Source organism: Pseudophryne corroboree, chromosome 9, assembly GCF_028390025.1.
Source record: "Pseudophryne corroboree isolate aPseCor3 chromosome 9, aPseCor3.hap2, whole genome shotgun sequence".
NCBI classification, from domain to species: domain Eukaryota; kingdom Metazoa; phylum Chordata; class Amphibia; order Anura; family Myobatrachidae; genus Pseudophryne; species Pseudophryne corroboree.
Genome location: NC_086452.1, coordinates 69,682,083 through 69,703,149, shown reverse-complemented (window position 1 = coordinate 69,703,149; position 21,067 = coordinate 69,682,083). Strand labels below are relative to the sequence as shown.

General features: G+C 45.4%; 1 protein-coding gene across 2 annotated transcripts in view; it reads left to right on the top strand.

The window, feature by feature from the left end:
* LOC134957518 (microtubule-associated serine/threonine-protein kinase 2-like) overlaps window positions 1–21,067 on the top strand; it is a 193,016-nt gene that overhangs the window by 130,710 nt on the left and 41,239 nt on the right. Inside the window, exon 4 of one of the 2 annotated variants that reach the window (XM_063939498.1) lies at window positions 19,375–19,752. The exons of the other annotated variant lie outside the window; for it this stretch is intronic. Within the exon in view, the coding sequence (XP_063795568.1) occupies window positions 19,375–19,512 (138 nt within the window). The 3' untranslated portion in view covers window positions 19,513–19,752. Of the gene's footprint in view, window positions 1–19,374; window positions 19,753–21,067 lie in introns of those variants that run through there. 2 annotated transcript variants of the gene reach the window in all.

Sequence of the window (21,067 nt, the reverse complement as noted above, 5' to 3'; positions counted from 1 at the left end):
ACATGGGAAGTGACCATGTTGTTAGCCCTGGCCTCGGCCAGGCGATTGTCAGAATGGGCGGCTTTGTCTTACAAAAGCCCATATTAAAATTTTCCATTTGAACAGGACAGAACTGGGACTCGTCTCCAGTTTTCTTCATGAAGGGGTGTCAGCGTTTTCACCTGAAACAACCTCTTGTGGTGCCTGCGGCTACTAGGGACTTGGAGGACTCCAAGTTACTAGACGTGGTCAGGGCCCTAAAAATATATATATATATATATATATATAGTTAGGACGGCTGGAGTCAGAAAGTCTGACTTGCTGTTTATACTGTATACACCCAACAAGCTGGGTGCTCATGCTTCTAAGCAGTCTATTGCACGCTGGATTTGTAGTACAATTCAGCTTGCACATTCTGTGGCAGGCCTGCCACAGACGAAATATGTAGATGCCCATTCCACAAGGAAGGTGGGCTCATCCTGGGCGGCTGCCCGAGGAGTCTCGGCATTACAACTTTGCCGAGCAGCTACGTGGTCAGGGGAGAACACGTTTGTAAAATTTTACAAATTTTGATACTCTGGCTAAGGAGGACCTGGAGTTCTCTCATTCGGTGCTGCAGAGTCATCCGCACTCTCCCGCCCGTTTGGGAGCTTTGGTATAATCCCCATGGTCCTGACGGAGTCCCCAGCATCCACTAGGACGTTAGAGAAAATAAGAATTTACTTACCGATAATTCTATTTCTCGTAGTCCGTAGTGGATGCTGGGCGCCCATCCCAAGTGCGGATTGTCTGCAATGCTTGTACATAGTTATTGTTACAAAAATCGGGTTATTACTATTGTTGTGAGCCATCTTTTCGGAGGCTACTTCGTTTTGTTATCATACTGTTAACTGGGTTCAGATCACAAGTTGTACGGTGTGATTGGTGTGGCTGGTATGAGTCTTACCCGGGATTCAAGATCCTTCCTTATTGTGTACGCTCGTCCGGGCACAGTACCTAACTGAGGCTTGGAGGAGGGTCATAGGGGGAGGAGCCAGTACACACCATGTGACCTAAAAAGCTTTTTAGATGTGCCCTGTCTCCTGCGGAGCCCGCTATTCCCCATGGTCCTGACGGAGTCCCCAGCATCCACTACGGACTACGAGAAATAGAATTATCGGTAAGTAAATTCTTATTTTCCGATGGGGCAGCAGCCCAGTTTAAGAATAGATTTACAATGTTGAAACTTGGTTTTATGAAAAAAAACTTGTAGTGTGGAGGGACAATGGTAGTTCTTAGCCACATCCCATGGCAAGGGGGTGGTTGATGGGATACTCCTATTACAGCGTAGTAAAACGTATAGTAAAAAATAGTAAAACAAAAGATTTCAAGTTGAGAATTCTAAAGACTGTTTCAGCAGCACGCTAGTCAGTGAAGATTGTTTTTTGATCATACTTGTCACTCTTGAAGAAAACTTGCAAAATGCTAGATCAAAGATGGAAAACTGTAATTGGTATTGATGGGCTACAGTCACTACATGACATACAGACTTTGTTGGGCACATTTTTCAGTCTGAGCACAAACTGTTCAGTTTTCAAACTGCGAATCACACAAGTGTACTCTTGATTCTTGATTCCGAACCTCGCAGACCTGAAGATCGCACCTCCCGACTGGAAGTTATTCAAATACAGCCGCCTGAAGTTGCTGATGTAGCAGCAAGGACATTTTTGCTAGTACCTACACCAGTTCTTAAAGTGAGAGGCAGTATGTTTTTATGAATTTACTTCTATGGGAGATGTTAACAGAGTTAAAATTAAAATGTAGAAACAAAAAAAATTGGTACTCAAAGCAGTATTTGTAATAAGAGTTTTTTAAATTCTAAAAATATTATAAAGCAATAGAAATACACGGTTTCTGTTCTACAGACATAAAATGGGTATTACGGAGATTTATTTTGCACTGTGTCCCACCCAGAGGCGGATTGGCCATAGGGTTTACATGGAAGATTCCCGGTGGGCCTGTTTTGTTTGAGGTCATGTGGTCCTTTTTATAGACATAATGAATAAGATGCAAAATAATTTGCATATATGAAAATGACTTTGCCACTTAGCCTGTGATTGCAGATGCAGATGATCTAGTGTATGCTATGTCTGCCTGCTTGGCTGACATATAAGATTGAGTGAATAGTGATTGGTATATGGTTGGTGTAATAAGCAAGAAAATATATCTTTCTAAAGAATGATAGTTTCCTAAATTCTGAAGGTGTATCATATAATGTGCTCATAATATTTAATTTTATTTCTCTAACGTCCTAGTGGATGCTGGGGACTCCGTAAGGACCATGAGGAATAGACGGGCTCCGCAGGAGACAGGGCACTCTAAGAAAGAATTAGGACTACTGGTGTGCACTGGCTCCTCCCTCTATGTCCCTCCTCCAGACCTCAGTTTGAATCTGTGCCCGGTCAGAGCTGGGTGCACTTTAGTGAGCTCTCCTGAGCTTGCTAATAAGAAAGTATTTTATTAGGATTTTTTATTTTCAGAGAGATCTGCTGGCAACAGACTTTCTGCTACGTGGGACTGAGGGGAGAGAAGCAAACCTACTAACTGCGGATAGGTTGCGCTTCTTAGGCTACTGGACACCATTAGCTCCAGAGGGATCGAACACAGGAAGTCAACCTTGGTCGTCCGTTCCCGGAGCCGCGCCGCCTCCCCCTCGCAGAGCCAGAAGACAGAAGGCGGCGAGTGAAGCAAGAAGACATCAAAATCGGCGGCAGAAGACTCCTGTCTTCATATGAGGTAGCGCACAGCACTGCAGCTGTGCGCCATTGCTCCCACACTAACCCACACACTCCGGTCACTGTAGGGTGTAGGGCGCAGGGGGGGAGGAACGCCCTGGGCAGCAATTGAGTACCTCCTGGCAAAATAAAGCATATATATATAGCTGGGCACTGTATATATGCATGAGCCCCCGCCATTATTTTACACAAAATCGCGGGACAGAAGCCCGAGGCTGAGGGGGTGGGGCTTCTTACTCAGCACTCACCAGCCCCATTTTCTCTCCACAGCTCAGCTGAGAGGAAGCTCCCCAGGCTCTCCCCTGCAGAAGCACGATAGAAGAGGGTGAAAAGAGAGGGGGGGCACATAAATTTGGCGTAAAAACAATATATACAGCAGCTACTGGGTTAACACTACGTTACTGTGTGATTCCTGGGTCATATAGCGCTGGGGTGTGTGCTGGCATACTCTCTCTCTCTCTCCAAAGGGCCTTGTGGGGGAAATGTCTTCAAATAGAGCATCCCCTGTGTGTGTGGTGTGTCGGTACGTGTGTGTCGACATGTCTGAGGTAAAAGGCTCCCCTAAGGAGGAGATAGAGCAAATATGTGTGTGAGGGTGTCTCCGTCGACAACGCCGACACCTGTTGGATATGTGTAATTAAGTGCTGAGGTGAATTTATTGCACAAAAGATTAGAGAACAGATAGGGAATCTACCCATGTCTGTCCCTCTGTCGCAGAGACCTTCAGTGTCTCTCAATGCTCACTATCCAAAATAATAAACACTGATGTCGACACGGAGATTGACTCCAGTGTCGACTACGATAATGCAAAGTTACAGCCAAAATGGCAGAAAAGTATTCAATATATGATTATTGTAATAAAAGATGATTTGCATATCACTGATGACTCATCTGTCCCTGACACAAGGGTACACATGTTTAAGGGGAAGAAAGCTGAGGTAAATTTCCCTCCTCTCATGAGGAAAAAGAGCGGGAATCTCCAGACAAGAGACTGCAGTTTCCCACAAAGAATTCTCAGGCAGTATCCTTTCCCCACTAGGGCCAGGATACGATGGGAATCTTCCCCTAGGGTGTCACGTTTGCCCAAAAGGTAACCTGTCGTAACAGCTATTCTCAGGGATCCTGCAGATAGCGTGCACATTCTGGTACACTACTCAGACCGGCGATTGTGTCGGCATGGGTTTATAGCGCTGGGGCAGAGTGGACAGGTACCTTATCAGCAGAGATTGAGAGTATGTAGATATATATAGATATATGTATATATAGAGATATATATTAAAGATGCTGTCTTAAGGGATTTTCTCTATCGTCCTAAGTGGATGCTGGGGTTCCTGAAAGGACCATGGGGAATAGCGGCTCCGCAGGAGACAGGGCACAAAAAAGTAAAGCTTTTACCAGATCAGGTGGTGTGCACTGGCTCCTCCCCCTATGACCCTCCTCCAGACTCCAGTTAGATTTTGTGCCCGAACGAGAAGGGTGCAATCTAGGTGGCTCTCCTAAAGAGCTGCTTAGAGAAAGTTTAGCTTAGGTTTTTTACTTTACAGTGAGTCCTGCTGGCAACAGGATCACTGCAACGAGGGACTTAGGGGAGAAGTAGTGAACTCACCTGCGTGCAGAGTGGATTTGCTGCTTGGCTACTGGACACTAGCTCCAGAGGGACGATCACAGGTACAGCCTGGATGGTCACCGGAGCCGCGCCGCCGGCCCCCTTGCAGACGCTGAAGAGAGAAGAGGTCCAAAATCGGCGGCTGAAGACTCCTGAGTCTTCATAAAGGTAGCGCACAGCACTGCAGCTGTGCGCCATTTTCCTCTCAGCACACTTCACACAACAGTCACTGAGGGTGCAGAGCGCTGGGGGGGGCGCTCTGAGAGGCAAATAAAAACCTTATTAGAGGCAAAAAATACCTCACATATAGCCCACAGAGGCTATATGGAGATATTTAACCCCTGCCTAACTTCAAAAATAGCGGGAGACGAGCCCGCCGAAAAAGGGGCGGGGCCTATCTCCTCAGCACACAGCGCCATTTTCTCTCACAGAAAAGCTGGAGAGAAGGCTCCCAGGCTCTCCCCTGCACTGCACTACAGAAACAGGGTTAAAACAGAGAGGGGGGGCACTGATTTTGGCGATATTGTATATATATATAAAAGATGCTATAAGGGAGAAACACTTATATAAGGTTGTCCCTATATAATTATAGCGTTTTTGGTGTGTGCTGGCAGACTCTCCCTCTGTCTCCCCAAAGGGCTAGTGGGTCCTGTCCTCTGTCAGAGCATTCCCGGTGTGTGTGCTGTGTGTCGGTACGTGTGTGTCGACATGTATGAGGACGATGTTGGTGAGGAGGCGGAGAAATTGCCTGTAATGGTGATGTCACTCTCTAGGGAGTCGACACCGGAATGGATGGCTTATTTAGAGAATTACGTGAGAATGTCAACACGCTGCAAGGTCGGTTGACGACATGAGACGGCCGACAATCTATTAGGACCGGTCCAGGCGTCTCAGAAACACCGTCAGGGGTTTTAAAAACGCCCATTTACCTCAGTCGGTCGACACAGACACAGACACGGACACTGAATACAGTGTCGACGGTGAATAAACAAACGTATTTCTCATTAGGGCCACACGTTAAGGGCAATGAAGGAGGTGTTACGTGTTTCTGATACTACAAGTACCACAAGAAAGGGTATTATGTGGGAGTGAAAAAACTACCTGTAGTTTTTCCTGAATCAGATAAAATAAAATGAAGTGTGTGATGATGCGTAGGGTTACCCCGATAGCAAATATTGGCGTTATACCCTTTCCCGCCAGAAATTAGGGTACGTTGGGAAACACCCCTTAGGGTGATAAGGCGCTCACACGCTTATCAAGTGGCGTTACCGTCTCCAGATACGGCCGCCCTCAAGGAGCCAGCTGATAGGAAGCTGGAAAAATATCCTAAAAAGTATATACACACATACGGTGGTTATACTGCGACCAGCGATCGCCATCAGCCTGGAGATGCAGTGCTGGGTTGGCTTGGTCGGATTCCCTGACTGAAAATATTTTATTCATGTAGAGCATTTAATAGGATGCATTCTATATATATGTATGTGAGATGCACAGAGGGATATTTGCTCTCTGGCATCAAGATAAGTGCGTTGTCCATATCTCCCAGAAGATGTCAGGGACACGACAGTGGTCAGGTGATACAGATCCCATACGGCAGATGGAAGTATTGCTGTATAAAGGGAAGGAGTTATTTGGGGGTCGGTCCATCGGACCTGGGGACCACAGCAACAGCTGGGAAATCCAACCTTTTTTACCCCAAGTTACATCTCAGCTAAAAAAGACACCGTCTTTTCAGCCTCAATCTTTCCTTTCCCATGAGGGCATGCAGGCAAAAGGCCAGTCATATCTGCCCAGACATAGAGGTAAGGGAAGTAGACTGCAGCAGGCAGCCCTTTCCCAGGAAAAGAAGCCCTCCACCGCGTCTGCCAAGTCCTCAGCATGACGCTGGGGCCGTGCAAGCGGACTCAAGGTGGGGGGGTAGTCTCAAGAGTCTCAGGGCGCAGTGGGATCACTCGCAAGTTGACCCCTAGATCGTACGAGTATTATCCCAGGGGTAAAGATTGGAGAGTCGAGACATCTTCTCCTCGCAGGTTCCTGAAGTCTGCTTTACCAACGGCTCCCTCCGACAGGGAGGCAGCATTGGAAACAATTCACAAGCTGTATATCCAGCAGGTGATAATCAAAGTACCCCTCCTACGACAAGGAAAAGGGTATTATTTTTCCACACTATATTGTGGTACTGAAGCCAGACGGCTTGGTGACACATAGTCTAAATCTAAAATGTTTTGAACACTTACATAAAAGGTTCAAATCGAGATAAAGTCACTCAGAGCAGTGATAGCGAACCGGAAAAAAGGGGACTATATGGTGTCCCTGGACATCAAGGATTACCTCCATGTCCAAATTTTGTCCTTCTCATCAAGGGTACCTCTGGTTCGTGGTACAGAACTGTCAATATCAGTTTCAGACGATGCCGTTTGAATTATCCACGGCACCCCGGGCCTTTTTACCAAGGTAATGGCCGAAAAGATGTTTCTTCAAAGAAAAAAGGCATCTAAATTATCCCTTACTTGCACGACCTAAAAAGGGCAAGTTCCAGAGAACAGTTGGAGGTCGGAAGAGCACTATCTAAAGTAGTTCTTCGACGGCACGACTGGATTCTAAATATTCCAAGAATCGCAGCTGTTTTCCGACGATACGTCTGCTGTTCCTAGGGATGATTCTGGACACGGTTCAGAAAAAGGTTTTTCTTCCCGAGGAAAAAGCCAAGGAGTTATCCGACCTGTCAGGAACCTCCTAAAACCAGGAAAGGTGTCTGTACATCAATGCACAAGAGTCCTGGGAAAAATGGTGGCTTTTTACGAAGCAATTCCATTCGGCAGATTCCATGCAAGAATTTTCCAAAGGGATCTGTTGGACAAATGGTCAGGGTCGCATCCTCAGATGCACCTGCGAATAACCCTGTCGCCAAGGACAAGGGTATATCTTCTGTGGTGGTTGCAAAAGGCTCATCTATTGGAGGGCCGCAGATTCGGCATACAGGATTTGATCCTGGTGACCACGGACGCCAGCCTGAGAGGTTGGGGAGCAGTCACACAAGGAAGAAACTTCCAGGGGGTATGGACGAACCTGGAAAAGTCTCTTCACATAAACATTCTGGTACTAAGAGCAATCTAAAATGCTCTAAGCCAGGCGGAACCACTCCTGCAAGGAAAACCGGTGTTGATTCAGTCGGACAACATCACGGCGGTCGCCCATGTAAACAGACAGGGCGGCACAAGAAGCAGGAGTGCAATGGCAGAAGCTGCCAAGATTCTTCGCTGGGCGGAGAATCACGTAATAGCACTGTCAGCAGTGTTCTTCCCGGGCGTGGACAACTGGGAAGCAGACTTCCTCAGCAGACACGATATTCACCCGGGAGAGGGGGGTCTTCATCCAGAAGTCTTCCACATGCTAATAAACTGTTGGGAAAGACCAATGGTAGACATGATGGCGTCTCGCCTCAACAAGAAACTGGACAAGTATTGCGCCAGGTCAAGAGATCCACAGGCAATAGCTGTGGTGTTACCTTGGGTGTACAAATCAGTATATGTGTTTCCTCCTCTGCCTCTCATACCAAAGGTATTGAAGATTATACGGTGAGGAGGAGTAAGAACAATACTAGTGGCTCCGGATTGGCCAAGAAGGACTTGGTACCCGGAACTTCAAGAGTTGGTCACGGACGACCCGTGCCCTCTACTTCTGAGAAGGGACCTGCTACAACAGGGTCCCTGTCTCTTTCAAGACTTACCGCGGCTGCGTTTGACGGCATGGCGGTTGAACGCCAGATCCTAAAAGGGAAAGGCATTCCAGAAGAAGTCATTCCTACCTTGATTAAGGCAAGGAAGGAAGTCACCGCGAAACATTATCACCGCATTTGGCGAAAATATGTCGCGTGGTGCGAGGATCGGAGTGTTCCGACGGAGGAATTTCAACTGGGTCGTTTCCTACATTTCCTACAATCAGGATTGTCTATGGGTCTCAAATTGAGATCTATTAAGGTTCAAATTTCGGCCCTGTCAATATTCTTCCAAAAAGAATTGGCCTCAGTTCCTGAGGTACAGACTTTTGTTAAAGGAGTACTGCATATACAGCCTCCTGTGGTGCCTCCGGTGGCACCGTGGGATCTAAATGTAGTTTTAGATTTCCTCAAATCCCATTGGTTTGAACCATTAAAAAAGGTGGATTTTAAATATCTCACATGGAAAGTGACTATGTTACTGGCCCTGGCTTCCGCCAGGAGAGTATCTGAATTGGCGGCTTTATCTTATAAAAGCCCTTATCTAATCTTCCATTCGGATAGGGCAGAACTGAGGACTCGTCCGCATTTTCTCCCTAAGGTGGTATCAGCGTTTCACCTGAACCAACCTATTGTGGTGCCTGCGGCCACTGGCGACTTGGAGGACTCCAAGTTGTTGGACGTTGTCAGAGCCTTAAAAATATACATTTCAAGGACGGCTGAAGTCAGAAAATCTGACTCGCTGTTGATACTATATGCACCCAACAAGTTGGGTGCCCCTGCTTCTAAGCAGACGATTGCTCGTTGGATTTGTAACACAATTCAACTTGCTCATTCTGTGGCAGGCCTGCCACAGCCTAAATCTGTTAAGGCCCATTCCACAAGGAAGGTGGGCTCATCTTGGGCGGCTGCCCGAGGGGTCTCGGCATTACAATTCTGCCGAGCAGCTACGTGGTCGGGGGAAAACACGTTTGTAAAATTCTACAAATTTGATACCCTGGCAAAAGAGGACTTGGAATTCTCTCATTCGGTGCTGCAGAGTCATCCGCACTCTCCCGCCCGTTTGGGAGCTTTGGTATAATCCCCATGGTCCTTTCAGGAACCCCAGCATCCACTTAGGACGATAGAGAAAATAAGAATTTACTTACCGATAATTCTATTTCTCGGAGTCCGTAGTGGATGCTGGGCGCCCATCCCAAGTGCGGATTATCTGCAATACTGTACATAGTTATTGTTAACAAATTCGGGTTATATTGTTAAGGAGCCATCTTTAAGAGGCTCTTTCTGTTATCATACTGTTAACTGGGTTTAGATCACAAGTTGTACGGTGTGATTGGTGTGGCTGGTATGAGTCTTACCCGGGATTCAAATTGCCTCCCTTATTGTGTACGCTCGTCCGGGCACAGTACCTAACTGGAGTCTGGAGGAGGGTCATAGGGGGAGGAGCCAGTGCACACCACCTGATCTGGTAAAAGCTTTACTTTTTTGTGCCCTGTCTCCTGCGGAGCCGCTATTCCCCATGGTCCTTTCAGGAACCCCAGCATCCACTACGGACTCCGAGAAATAGAATTATCGGTAAGTAAATTCTTATTTTTATATATATATATATATATATATATATATATATATATATATATATATATATATATATATATATAAAACATGCCCAAAGAGACATGAGTATACTGGGTCCTAGAGACAAAGCTATGTCGATTTCTGCTTGACGTGTCCTGTAGAATATGCAATGGACAGATGATGCCGACTTAAGAGAATATGGAAGGCTGAGGATTGTGTGGAGACGGGTTCTCGGACCTGGTCTCCACAGCTATAGCTGGTAATTCTCTTGTTTTGCCTTACATTCCTGCACAGCCTAGGAAAGCGCGACGTTATCAAATGCAGCCTTTAGAACAAAGAAACAAGAAAGTCCGAGGTGCGTCCTTTCTTGCCAGAGGCGGGGGCAGAGGAAAGAAGCTGCACAACACAGCTAGGTCCCAGGAACAGAAGTCCTCCCCGGCCTCTACAAAAATCCACCGCATGTCGCTGGGGCTCCACAGGCGGAGCTAGGCCCTGTGGGGGCACGCCTGCGTAAGTTCAGCCACAAGTGGGTTCACTCCCTGTTAGGTCCCGACCCTGGGCAATAGATATTGTGTCTCAGGGATGCAAGCTGGACTTTGAGTAGATGCCCCCTCACCGACGGCCCTGCCGGCTTCTCCCCACGAGAGAGAAACAGTGTTAACTGCAATTCACAAATTGTATCTTCAGCAGGTGGTGGTCAAGGTTCCCCTCCTTCAACAGGGAAAGGGTTATTATTCGACCATGTTTGTAGTACCGAAACCGGACGGTTCGGTCTGACCCATATTGAATTTAAAATTCCTGAACATATACCTGAAAAGGTTCAAGTTCAAGATGGAATCGCTCAGAGCGGTCATCGCAAACCTGGAAGGGGGGGGATTATATGGTGTCTCGGGACATAAAGGATGCATACCTTCATGTCCCCATTTATCCGCCTCATCAGGCGTACCTCAGATTTGTGGTACAGGATTGTCATTTCCCATTCCAGACGTTGCCGTTTGGTCTGTCCACGGCACCGAGAATTTTTACCAAGGTAATGGCAGAAATGATGATGCTTCTGCGAAAGCAAGGAGTTACAATTATCCCATACTTGGACGATCTCCTCATAAAAGCGAGGTCCAGAGAGCAGTTGCTGATCAGCGTAGCACACTCTCGGGAACAGCACGGCTGGGTTCTGAATATTCCAAAGTCGCAGCTGATTCCTACGACACGTCTGCCCTTCTTGGGCATGTTACTGGACACAGACCAGAAGAAGGTTTTTCTCCCGGCGGAGAAGGCTCAGGACCTCTTAATACCAAAACAGGTGTCGGTGCATCAATGCACGCGAGTCCTGGGAAAGATGGTGGCGTCATACGAAGCCATTCCCTTCGGCAGGGTCCATGCGAGGACCTGTCAGTGGGATCTGTTGGACAGGTGGTACGGATCGCATCTTCAGATGCAGCGGCTGATCACCCTATCCCCCAGGGCCAGGGTGTCTCTTCTGTGGTGGCTGCAGAGTGCTCACCTTATCGAGGGTCGCAGGTTCGGCATTCAGGACTGGGTCCTGGTGACCACGGATGCAAGCCTCCGAGGGTGGGGGGCAGTCACACAGGGAAGAAATTTCCAGGGTCTGTGGTCAAGTCAGGAGGCTTGTCTGCACATCAATATCCTGGAACTAAGGGCCATATACAACGCCCTAAGTCAAGCAGAGCCTCTGCTTCGCTAACAACCGGTGCTGATTCGGGCAGACAACATCACCGCAGTGGCTCATGTAAACTGCCAAGGCGGCACAAGGAGCAGGGTGGCGATAGCGGAAGCCACCAGAATTCTTCGCGAGGCGGAGAATCACGTAAAAGCACTGTTAGCAGTGTTCATTCCGGGAGTTGACAACTGGGAAGCAGACTTCCTCAGCAGGCACAACCTCCACCCGGGAGAGTGGGGACTTCATCAAGAAGTCTTCACACAGATTACAAGTCGTTGGGAACTGCCACAGGTGGACATGATGGCATCCCTCCTCAACAAAAAGCTACAAATGTATTGCGCCAGGTCAAGAGACCCTCAGGCGATAGCTGTGGACGCTCTAGTGACACCGTGGGTGTTCCAGTTGGTTTATGTATTTCCTTCTCTTCCTCTCATACCCAAGGTGCTGAGAATCGTAAGAAAAAGAGGAGTGAGAACAATACTCATTGTTCCGGTTTGGCCAAGAAGGACTTGGTATCCGGAATTGCAAGAAATGCTCACAGAGGACCCATGGCCTCTGTCTCTCAGACAGGATCTGTTGCAACAGGGGCCCTGTCTGTTCCAAGACTTACCGAGGCTGCGTTTGACGGCATGGCGGTTGAACGCCGGATCCTAGCAGAAAAAGGCATTCCGGATGAGGTTATTCCTACGCTAATAAAGGCTAGGAAGGACGTGACGGCTAAGCATTATCACCGTATATGGCGAAAATATGTTGCTTGGTGTGAGGCCAGGAATGCCCCTACGGAGGCTGGATTGCCGCCTCCAAAATCAGTAAAAGCCCATCCCACAAGGAAGGTGGGCTTTTCTTGGGCGGCTGCCCGAGGGGTCTTGGCATTACAGCTTTGCCGAGCAGCTACTTGGTCGGGTTCAAACACTTTTGCAAAATTCTACAAGTTTGATACCCTGGCTGAGGAGGACCTTGTGTTTGCTCATTCGGTGCTGCAGAGTCATCCGCACTCTCCCGCCCGTTTGGGAGCTTTGGTATAATCCCCATGGTCCTTACGGAGTCCCCAGCATCCACTAGGACGTTAGAGAAAATAAGATTTTACTTACCGGTAAATCTATTTCTCGTAGTCCGTAGTGGATGCTGGGCGCCCGTCCCAAGTGCGGACTACTTCTGCAATGCTTGTATATAGTTATTGCTTACATAAGGGTTATGTTATGGTTGCGGTTGGTCTGATGCTCTGTTGTTGTTCATACTGTTAACTGGGTAAGTTTATCACGAGTTATACAGTGTGATTGGTGTGGCTGGTATGAGTCTTACCCTGGATTCCAAAATCCTTTCCTTGTACTGTCAGCTCTTCCGGGCACAGTTTCCTTAACTGAGGTCTGGAGGAGGGACATAGAGGGAGGAGCCAGTGCACACCAGTAGTCCTAATTCTTTCTTAGAGTGCCCTGTCTCCTGCGGAGCCCGTCTATTCCTCATGGTCCTTACGGAGTCCCCAGCATCCACTACGGGCTACGAGAAATAGATTTACCGGTAAGTAAAATCTTTTTTTCTTTTTAACTTCCCCCTTGATGCTGGACATGCCCACTATCTGGAAAGTCTTGGGGGGAGGGTGCTGCTGCCATGGCTCCTGGCTAGACCTTACACCTCTGGTGCTGCCCATGTGGGGCCACTAGTACAAATTTTTCCAGGGCCGCTTTTTGTTCCCAATCCGCCCCTGGTCCCACCCATGACAAAATAATAATTTAGCATAAAATTAATACTACTTTTTTTTTGTTAAATTTTACACCATTTTCTTACTTCACAATGGGTAAATTATATATTTTATCCCGCCTGTACAATCAGAGATTGTACAAAATTGCTTGCTATGTGAGAAGGTATGTCTACTTTCTGTTCCACCTGTGACATAAGTTTGAAAGTCAATAACGCCATACCGAACGATGCAAATATATCATAGTTACCATTGACATCTTATAAACCATGCACACCGTTTTTAAGCTGCCATAATAATGTAAATATTCTTCATAATATGAGAGAGACTCCTTTAATAAGAGAACCTCAGTGCGAGTGTCCTACCCGTGACAACGGAATGCCCATATCTATTCCATCCTTGCCTCCCCTCCACTCTCACAACCCATGCCCCTCTGCTAGTTTGTCCACATATAGCCTCCCATCCTCCTACAGTTCCCTGTCTCCCTTTTTTTCAACTACCTTGATTTGGTCTTTCTAAACTGACAATCAATTCTCGCCACCCTCACTCCAGCCACCACCCCTTTTCCTTCAGCATTTCCCTATTTTCCCTAAGACCAAGCTCACTAGGTGCCCTAGAGCTCACCTGTTTCCCCTTCTCTTGAGACTTCCTTGCTCTGAATACGCTGTCTCTTTGTATATCAGTGTACTCAATACTGCCCTGAGTTTTGCTGCCCTAGCTGTCACTATCAACCTAAGATGGTACTCAACCTTGGTAGCCTAATCTGACCTGCTATCTCCAAAAGTGCTGGAGGAAATTGCACTCTCTTGCTGACTTTTTCACCCTTCAGAGTCCTTTTAGGCCCTCCTCTCTTCAGTCATTTTGATCTTCAATCTTCTAATTTCTCCACATACCCTTCTCGTTATCCCTTCGAGCCCTTGACATTGCTTCTTAAATTAACACTATTTGCCATTACATCTTTTCCCTTCAGGCTCTACCTCTCCATCCCTCCCCACTTTCACTGCCAATTTATCCTTCTTCCCCCTCTTTCTCCAAGTGTTGGTCTGTGCACTCTTGTATCCTGTTAATGTTCCATCCCTTGTTTCTCAAGTCTGCTGTTTGAGTGTCATACTAGACTGTTTTTACATCTCCTGCACATCCAGGCCATCTTCCAAACCTGCTGTTTCCACCCCATAATATTTCCAAGATCAGCTCCTTCCTGCCAAGAAACTTTTTACATTTTAAAAATCTCTCTTCTAGATTACTGTAATCTTCTACTCTGTGCTTTCCTTTTCCTACATCGCCCTACTTCAGTCTATCCTTAACTCTTCTGCCCACCTCATATTTCATCAGTATGTATCTGCAATCCACCTGTGCCAGTCACTTCACTGGTTCCTTGTCCCACGCAGTCAAATTCATACTTTCCTCACCTACAAAGCCCTCAACAACTCTGCTCATCTTTATATCTCCAGCCTCATTTTCATTCACTCTTTCTCCTGCCAACTTCTTTTCATTAAAAGGAAGACCTGGATAAATTTATATAATGTGTTATAGATTAGAGATGTTAGGGATTCATTTAATGAAGTTCACCTGGACGCGTTGGGTGGGCCCACATATTTGGCCAAATTTGTGTTAAGAACTTCACTTATACTCCATGTTAATTGTAAAGGGCCCCATACGCTACAACGATCTCATGTCGGAGGTGATCACAGGCGATCACAGGCGATCACCCCGGCAGCTTCCCGGGGGGGCAGGATCGGCCAAGATACATTGTATGCTGCCCATTTGCATACGATATATCTTGGCGCTCCCAAACCATGCCCCCAGGTCGGACCAGATTAAATGTGCAGCACATTCAATCTGGAGGATCCTATCCGATGCTCACGGGAACACGCATCGGATCGGGTTGGTTTGGGAACACCTCTACAATGCCTGATTTCAGCCGATATATATTGGGCCACATGCCCGAATTGGGCTGAAATCGGGCATTATCGCTCTAGTGTATGGGGCCCTTAAGAGTTTATCAAAATTATTTTGACTATCAGTGCTCTTAGTGCATAGAGTGTGCATCAGCATTTTTCTTTATTTTATAGTATTAGAAGCCTCATTCATTATGTTTAAAAATAGGGTGTGCAGTCCAGTCCCCCCTTTTTCCTCACCCTGCAGAGCTAATCTTAATAACTCCAGGCTGATTTTCATCTGCTATCACGTCTGCCAACTTCTTTGCCAATGCCCGCCTGCTCTCCTTCCTAATTACCTCCCCCCACTTCGCCTTTCATGTGCCTGTACTATTCCGAACCCGTGACTCATAGACTCCAGTATAGCAGCCTTCAAATGTACCTTTAAATTTTATCTCTTCATTGAAGCCTACCACTGCTCCTGATCTCCAGCCTCTGCTCTGTCCATCACTGTTCCCCTCACCATCTTTGTGTCCACTCATAGTCCATAGAGATCAGATTAGGGCATGCCTTAATTTGGCAGGGCATGCTGGGATGTGTAGTTTCACAGCAGCTATAGGCCACATGTTGAATAACCCTACTCTATACTCTCACAAGGGAGCACCTCTCTTCTCTGTATTCTTTACAGAAATATGTAATCCGAGGAGTGCAATTATGAATATTTTTAAGGTCATATTGTAGTGTGTACCGTTTTTGTACTGATGCACTATACCCCTGTTTACGGCACTGTAGAACCCTTGTGTCACCGTTTTAATAAAAGGCAATAATTCCTATTAAACTAGCTTTATTTTCAGCTCTGCAGAAATAAGTATGTTAAGCAGATGCTTTAATTTGAAGCTCTAGATGCAAGACTACAGTATACTGCAGAGAACTAAGAACATTATAATATATGATTATCTCAGAAATGTTCTCTTTGGGTGTTAGACGTTTAACATTACTAGGTAAAGAAATACATTTCCGGTGTTCCCCCACCATCACAACATAAAACATAGACAAGTGCAATAGATATAGGTTAAAAATGTTAGTAACTTACCTATCCTTCCTAATTTGAAGCTAGTTGGCCAAGTTTATAGGTTGAAAATTTGTAATCTGGAAATAAATAAATATATGCGTCATTTTATAATGTTATTCAAGTGTGAGGACGACTAAAGGTGGGTACACACTGATAGATATATCTGCAGATCAATTGATCTGCAGATATATCTATGGACGGATCGGGCAGTGTGCTGTGCATACACACTGCCCGATTCGTTGGGGACTGACGTCATGAACTGGGCGGGCGTGTACACACGCCCGCCCAGTTCAGCTGTCAAACATCGCCGGCTGCCGTAGCATGCCGCCCCCGTACACACACAACGATGCGCCAATATATTGGTAGATATATTGTCCGACGCGATATGTCTGTGAACAACGGAGTTCACAGACATATCGCCTGTACACACTGGCCGACGGACCAGCGATATATCGGCCGTTCAATAGAACGACCGATGTATCTGCCAGTGTGTACCCACCTTAACTGTGGCAGGCTTCACCCACCAGGACCCAGTGTTCACTCTAGGCTGTTTTAGCAGGGCGCCGCGCCCTGCCCGTTTTTTAACAGGCAAAACCCGCCCTGCCCCTTTTGCGGCGCCCTGCTAGAACAGCCGCCCGCTCCCTGCCCTCCCGGCTTGTATAGATGCCGTGTGCATGCGCGCGGCATCCATTCACGCATTGGGAGAGGGCTGGGGGAAGCCCAGCACCGACGGAGGTGCTGGGCACGCCCCCAACAGTGACGTCGCCGGCCACAGACGCTTTCTATAGTAGCGTCTGTGGGCCGCACCGCCCCCTAAAATGACGGAGGCGTGGCCACGCCCCCTAATTTGCGTGCCCTCCTGAGTCCGGCGCCCTGCCCCTTTTCACTCCTAGAGTGAACACTAATTGGACCTTCCTCCTGAGTATGCAGTGCCACACTTGGGTGCTCTAGTATTTGGAGAAGATCTGGCGCACAGAAAGGGTCTTTGTAGGGAAGGGGAGGAGCAGCACATCATTAGCAGTAAAAGGATGATACCTTGTGGTACTAGTGCCAAGGAATGCTTATGCTTGATTTATCTCTTGATTATGTTAAGTGTCTTAATCCTATTAGAGGTAGTTAGTTTGCCTAGTTGTAAATCACTATAATATGAATTTCCTTGAGAATGTAAGGAATGTATGTGTCGTGGTTGTGACATAGTCCAGGATTAATATATAAAATAAGAACTAATGTGAGCATACTGTGTACAAGTGGTTACATTTTCTGTTCTGACATATCACCGGTCCATTTGCAATGTCCTGACACCCTGCCCGTGGCCTTACTTAAAAGCAATGATACAGGTTGAGTCTCCCTTATCCAAAATGCTTGGGACCAGAAGTATTTTGGATATCGGATTTTTCCGTATTTTGGAATAATTGCATACCATAATGATATATCATGGTGATGGGATCTAAGTCTAAGAACAGAATGCCTTTATGTTTCATATACACCTAATACACACAGCCTGAAGGTCATTTTAGACAATATTTTTAATACCTTTGTGCGTTAAACAAAGTGTGTGTATATTCACAAAATTCATTTATGTTTCATATATACCTTATACACACAGCCTGAAGGTCATTTAATACAATATTTTTAATAACTTTGTGTATTAAACAAAGTTTGTATACATTGAGCCATCAAAAAACAAAGTTTTCACTATCTCACTCTCACTCAAAAGATTCCGTATTTCGGAATATTCCGTATTTCTGAATATTTGGATATGGGATACTCAACCTGTATATACATAGACTGATGGTCTTGCTCCGCTGGGTTTTCAGTTTATATTCATATCTTGTTAGATAATGATTTAATGCTCTGATCAAATGTCCAGAGTTTGAAGATTACTTTGAAATCACAAAGGGATTCTAACCTTGATGTTCAGTGTATGTATTCTTATAGAGCATGTACTGTATGCATCAATGAAGTATTGTTAATAAATCATACTATCATAGTTCTCTGTAGGCATCTGTTATCCGTGGGATTAGGCCCATGTCATATGTCAAATTTAAAGGCTAGCTCATAGTGGAAATATTGTAATAAATTAATCCTCTTAAATAATGTACCTAAATTTGTCCTGTTTCCTACAGACCTGTGTGGGAAGGTATGATCTGTTTATTGATTGTAAAAGTATGTTTATTTTTCTTTTTTCTTTTTTTGTAAAACTATAATTTGATATAAAGGATTCTGGACTAATAAGTGTTTTGTTGATACAGGTAAATCACTTTCAACCCAATATTCTTTCTGTGACCTCCCATGTGCAGATTTTATTTTAAGACACTTGTCTGCATTTGTTATTGAGTGTCGTTTATACTGCTCATTAAGCATTGTGACTATTTTTGTCATATTGAAGCCATTTAATAATGTTCTGTCTTTGTGTTCTTAAAAATGTTGAATAACCCTACTCGATACTCTCACAAGGGAGCACCTCTCTTCTCTGTATTCTTTACAGAAATATGTAATCCGAGGAGTGCAATTATGAATATTATGAAGCCATTTAATAATGTTCTGTCTTTGTGTTCTTAAAAATGTAATTGCTTATTATGCTTGGTTATTATATATGTTGCCTAAGTTAAATGCAGGCGATTGTCTAGATTATGATAATTCTGGTTAATGTAAATTTGATAGTAGTGAGATATAAGTCCTGCAGCACCAAAGAGCAAAGTCTCAGCTTTAAATCTTGGTGATGGTATATAATTGAAATTACGTTTTAGGTAGGATGTATGAGATATGTGACTTTAATAATTTTAGACAAAGCAGGTGGTTTTGTTGTAATTATCTTTTATGTCACATACATTTGTCACAAAGTCCAGTGAGTGCTGTATGTGGCAGTATATATTTATATAATACACTGCTTCTTTGTAGGCTAGAACTGTTTATCTCTCACAAAAGACCTTAGAAATAATTATGCATTACAAAAATGAAGTTATTTGTGTTCACGCCAGACCTGGCTGGGGCAGGGCGCTATGGTGTGCAGAAGGCCCAGCTGTCCCCTCACTGTGAATAGATGCCGTGCGCATGTGCACAACATCTATTCACCCAGCGTTTATCAGTAATTGCAACTGCACCCTGCGGGTGGGCACGGCACAGGGCAGACAGCTTTAAAGGTGCACCACGGTAAAGGCAGGGTGCATTTTGCCATTTAAAAATAGGGCAGGGTGCACTGCCCCGCTAAAACGGACTAGTGGGAACGCTAGTTTTTTTTTTTTTTTTTTTTTACCTCCATGCTGGGTCGAGACAGGAAAAAAAGGGTTCCTTCCCCTGGTATCTTTTTCCTGTCACTCAGTTGACTAAGTAATGTTGTGAATATAGTGTATTTGTTTTGTTTTTTAATTCTCTTTCTGCATTTATCTTTTCTTGGAGGTTCCAGACAGTTCCTGCAACCCACCTTCGGGAGTACAAGTAGAGGCAGGGTGTCTCCCTGAGGATGCTAGTAGCTTCAGTGGTGTAACAAACACAAGGTGTGGCTTGTGGGTCCTCTATAGGCAGGCGCACACATGATGTCCCTTTCAGATCAAAGTGCATTGGCCGGCTTGAGACCTTAATTCAACATGGGAATTCTTGGACTTGATCATGCAATTTCCTGCAACTTTCAGGAGCACTGACTGTAGGTCACTGGCTGAATACTGCTGTGCGTCAGGTGGAACTAGAGGAGTTCCCAGCTCCGTTAACCCTGATCACCTTTCTCTCTTTAAAGTTAACTTTTTGAGAATTATTGGTATGCTGGAATTATTGGTATGGAATTATTGGTATGCTGGTCCGAGTATGCTGGAAACAGCTGAACAAACGTCACCCTTATCTTAAGAAACTTGTTTGCGTGTGTGTTATTTCCAGGATGAAGAGGCTTCAAGGTGATGGGCAGTATCTAAAATGGTCTTTTGGCCAAGACCACTATTCCAGTGGAAGATGGAAGCCTGGTGAAAAATCCTATGGATAGAAAAATGCAAAGCATTTCCTTGACTACAGACTATTTCCTTGAGAAATGTGCTTAAGTCTGGTTTTCAGCTCAGGCCTCTCGGAGTATGGGTCTGCATAAGGATTCATTAATTAATTATTAGACCACATCTACTCAAAAGCATTGATATCATGTTTAAAGGAATTGAGTTCCTTTGTGTGGTGTCGGTGTATACTATTACCCTTTTGCAGAAGAAATACAGCTTCAGCTATGGTAGCCTTAATGTTGCCCATACACTTGTGCGATGCCCCGCGACGTGACATCGCGGGGCATCGCAGCGGCAGTTCAGGTGCGATAAAATGAAAGGTATCTAAAATGTGCATACAATCCTTCGATTTCTCTCACAGATGCGGTTGAAATCGAAGGTAAGCACCGATTTTCTCACAATTGTATGGTCACCATAAGAGCTCTGTGACTGCGTTACTGTCTGGCGGCCCCACATTCCTTCTGAAAGCACTTTTCTTTTTGGGATAAACTTAATTCACATGTTTGTAAAGTCAGTCGGGTGTCTTTTTTTTCCTAATAGACAGGAAAACACAAACACCCAACCGACTTTTCAAACAATTGAATTCCACCCAATGAATCAAAACATTACATGGGAAAAATCTCATCACTCACTACAAAACGAAAAACAAGGGAGGATATTCAATTGTTTGAAAAGTCAGTTGGGTGTCTGGTTTTTCCTATCTAATAGACAGGAAAAAACAGACACCAAACCGACTTTTCAAACATTTGAATTTCCCCCAAGATGTTTTACTCTTTCTTCTCAAAAACTAATCTTAGAAGATATCCGCTCTGGAACATATGTTCTTTAACAGCATGGGTCTTTCTAAGCAACCTTTCTTCCATTCAAGTGTCAGATAGGCATCCCTGTACTGAAGACCTCTCATTTTCTAGACTCACCCACAAGTGAGTCGTGGATGGCAGAATTTAAAATTGACTGTATATCTGGAAACTTTACTACTTAATGGATTCACATTATCAGCAAAGAGTAAAAAAAAATCGAGTTCCACTTGGTACCCAGCGGAAATAATTATGTTATTTATGAAGTCCCTGTCTCCACACTTCCTAGTGAGACTGGAGAAATTAGTTTAATGAAGG